The following is a 3,673-nucleotide window of genomic DNA, read 5'->3' as shown; positions in this document are numbered from 1 at the left end:
TTTATAATCTCTTCGGTAGTTTGTGTAAATCGTTTTCGGGTTTTCAAGCGCCATTTGATGTAGTGTGTTCGGTCGTTCGTACAGAGTTCGGTTAATCGCGTCAGTAATGTGAAAAAATTGTATCGCACAAAATTGTGTTAACAAAATTGGTCAATATGGCGGTTTTCGCAAACACATTGAAAGGTGAGTGAGTACCTTAGTATTCTTTGTTAAGAAATTATTATTATGTGCCTGCACAGATTATTTAAATTCTTAAATTATTTTTTTAATCGGTTGCATTTAGCTTCCGCTGTATGGGTCAAATCTGGTAAGTAAAAAAAAAAATAATAATTAGGAATTAAAGGGATATGAGCCTGCATAACAGGTAAATGGCGTAGAATCAATGTATTTTTACAGTTTTGGGCGTTTTGATAAAGTATAGATCCAATTAAAAAATTTACTCAGCAGGTAAGAGATTAAAATATTCTACGAAAGTTTTTAAAAAAAAAATTAAATGGGATCCTATCCGAGATTATAAGATTTTTTACTTTTTAAAGAAGCCTTTCTAAATTTCTTTTGTGATGCTTTTACCAGAAATATGTACGTAACAGTGCCCTGAGCGCCCAATCACAGATGAAATTGATTTTCGGGGTTATTCTGAATTCGAAAACAACTGTTCCAATTAGATATGTAAAAAATTTCAATCGGCCATAAATTCCATTATAATGGTTAAACGTGATCAAAAAACTAAAAATCCAAAATAACGAGTATTTTTTATCGAACGATTAGATTTGTTTCGAAAAAATAAAAATCCAAATTTAACGATTATTCTTAACCGGAAAAATAAAAATCAAAAAGTAACGATTTTGCAATGCTGAAAAAACAAAAAACCTTGATATTTACCGCTTATCTTCGGTCCTTGTTAAAAACAACAGGCCCATGGATTTAATAAAAAAAATATCCATTTCGTTAAATTCTAAATTATTTAATGATCTTATGTGTTTTTGTAGTAAAAGCTTAAGAGAAACTTCGGTACCATCAACTTACATTCCGCTTCCTCTGAATATGTAGTGCATTTTTTTTATTTTTTGTCTTCCAACGGTAAATATACGGATCCCGGCTTAGGCGGCCGTTTTTCTGATATCCGACTAAAAAAGATTCTATTTAAAAATATAGTTCAGATTTTTTTTTTGTATTTTTATAATCAAATTTAATAGTATCTAATTAGTAGTAAGAGTTAAAAGTTTATATATTTTTCATTATGAAAAGAAGCATTGAAACAAAGAAAGAGGTGTAAACAAATTTGGAAATTCTTAGCGACTATGCTTCCACGAAATTAAGGGATCTTCTTGTTTGGGTATAAATGGTAGCTGTACGGGGTGTAAAATAAAAACTGACGCACAGGTTTTTTTCATGAAAAATAAAAGGGTTCTTTATAGATTTTGCGAAAAAAAGTATTATATTGTTAATTTTCCACAGGTTTTACTTTAATTCTATTAATTAGTTTTTAAATTTTAACCTTTTAACGCAAGTCTTAGTCGATTAATTTACTCCATTATTTGTGTAACCATTGGCTAATTTTCTCCATTTGGAGTCCTTCATACTTGCCTTTCGTCCAACATAAGGCCTAATACTCAGCAATCGAATAAACTCGGAACTGGTGACCAAAAGAATATTAATCACAGTTTCAAAATTTATACAAAATTTAGAAAAATTCAACAAATTTTTATCGAAATCTAATATTTTTAATCTGATTCTTTAGAACATTTTTGGGTATGCAGTTTTAAAGCCATTAAAATTCTAGTCTAATTAAGTGCAAGTTTCTGCCGACTAAAAAATCGCGTTGATTTTTGAGAATTTTCTAAATATTCAGATTAAAAAGTTGAAATTTGATGAAAATTTGTTGAATTTTTTTAAAGTATAAAAAAGTTTGAAACTGTGATTTATATGGTTTTGGTTAAAGCTTGGACGGTATATTTTATAGAAAAATAACAGGTTAAAGCTTGGACGGTATATTTTATAGAACAATAACAAACAAAAAAATTTAGCTCGAAAAACATTACGAATATTTAAATATTTTCATTTGTTTGAGTCACTACTGTAGGTACATATTTACGAATTGTAAGCAGGGTTGCCACTGACGAAAAAAAAGGCAATCAAAAGTTCCTCATAATTCCAGTAAAATTAGTTTTGAGTGGAGCACGATATGTTCGCCTCGAAAATGAATGCAATAAAGTAGACTACACCTTTGGAAAGAAATTTATAATATATAGATAACTACGAAAAATGAAGCGGTAAATGAAAGCTTTGCTTGTTTTTCAGACAAAATACACTAACAAAAATTTACCAAAATGAAAAGGATTTACCATTATACCAAACCAAATTTCAAGCTCGAGTAGAAAAGATCGAGGTTTTATAATTGTTTCTTAAATGCATATTTAGTATACACAATACCAAAAAAAATTGAGATATTTAAGGATTTATAGACCAATGATCCCAGTCTTGTATTTCATTATATAATATTAAGCCCGGGCTTTGCGTACTGATTACTTGTGAAGCTGCCAAAAGTATATAATTCCGATCTAATTCACCTTCCTTCACACCGCAAGCCAAAAGCTTCTTGGCGGCATTCAAAGCTGAGCGCGATGGCAACTTTTCTAAAAATAGAAAGATTTGAGAATCATTTGGGCAATTACTTAAAGTAAGGATAACATACCTGCATAGTTGCCGATAAAAGCAATACCTGTGCCATTCATATTGTAGCCATAGGTGTGTGCACCGCGCACGCCCCAACCAGTGCCCTCATAAATGACGCCATCTTTGCCGATGAGGAAACTGCAAAAAACAAAAACAAGGAAAATAAATGATTGATCGCTTCTATATAAGTATTTTGTTTTAACTGAAAAAGTGTAGCAAAAACGTTAATATTTGATGTAGTAGCAAACTTTCACTGGGTTTACCCAATTCAGATTCGTTCAGTGATAATAAGTGCAGCCGCGCAAATTGTGGGGCGTAACCATAAATGAAAACAAAATGCGAACAATTTCCAATTCACTTACTTATAACCGATGTCATCGTATTTTAAATCATTCATGTGATAAATTTGTGTACTCTGTAAAATCGATGCACATTTCAGAAACTGATCACACTCATCCGAAACTGTGTGATGAATGATTACATAGCGAATTGGCGGCACTTGGTAAGTTATTGCAGTAGCCGGTTTACCACCCCACTGACGTTTTAACTTAATACGCGGACAATCGTTTTTGCCGGTCGAAACCTCACTTAGGTAACATAACAGGGCAAGTAGAACAAACAAAGGAATGTTTCGCATTTTAAGACTCTTTCCTTTTATATTGTATCTGCTTCTGCGTACAAAAAAAAATCTCTACCGATCCACCGCGTTAGAATGCCTTTCTGCAACTGATCGCTACACTCGCACTTGGAGCTTTGTTTTATTATCAACAGCGGTAATGCGCGCTGAACCTGGCTCATCAAATATTCTTGATTGTACTCATTCGAGCTCATCACTCTCTTGCTACCAAGAAAAAATTTCGAGCTTTTGCATGTGTACACATGTATGTATTTTCACATTTGTACATAAGTACATACAGGGTGGGCTAAATAAAACCTACCAATGTTAAAAAAGTTACGGGCTCCACCAACGTAACGGTAATTTCAAAAAACTCAAAGC

The 3,673-nt window shown here is 32.2% G+C and overlaps 1 protein-coding gene across 1 annotated transcript; it reads right to left on the bottom strand.

The window, feature by feature from the left end:
- Positions 1-2,327: 2,327 nt before the first annotated feature.
- LOC118753190 (peptidoglycan-recognition protein SA-like) lies at positions 2,328-3,391 on the bottom strand. The gene is made up of 3 exons (XM_036488062.1): positions 3,039-3,391; positions 2,696-2,814; positions 2,328-2,636 (listed from the first exon to the last, which is right to left on the bottom strand). The coding sequence occupies exons 1-3, from the start codon at positions 3,311-3,313 to the stop codon at positions 2,452-2,454; spliced, it is 579 nt and encodes a 192-aa protein (XP_036343955.1). The 5' UTR covers positions 3,314-3,391; the 3' UTR covers positions 2,328-2,451.
- Between the last annotated feature and the right edge of the window lie 282 nt (positions 3,392-3,673).

This window comes from Rhagoletis pomonella, unplaced genomic scaffold (genome assembly GCF_013731165.1).
Source record: "Rhagoletis pomonella isolate Grant_MI unplaced genomic scaffold, Rhpom_1.0 Rhpom_scaffold_02172, whole genome shotgun sequence".
In the NCBI taxonomy this organism is placed as follows: domain Eukaryota; kingdom Metazoa; phylum Arthropoda; class Insecta; order Diptera; family Tephritidae; genus Rhagoletis; species Rhagoletis pomonella.
Note: the sequence above shows the minus strand (reverse complement) of the source record. Positions and strands in the feature narration are given on the sequence as shown.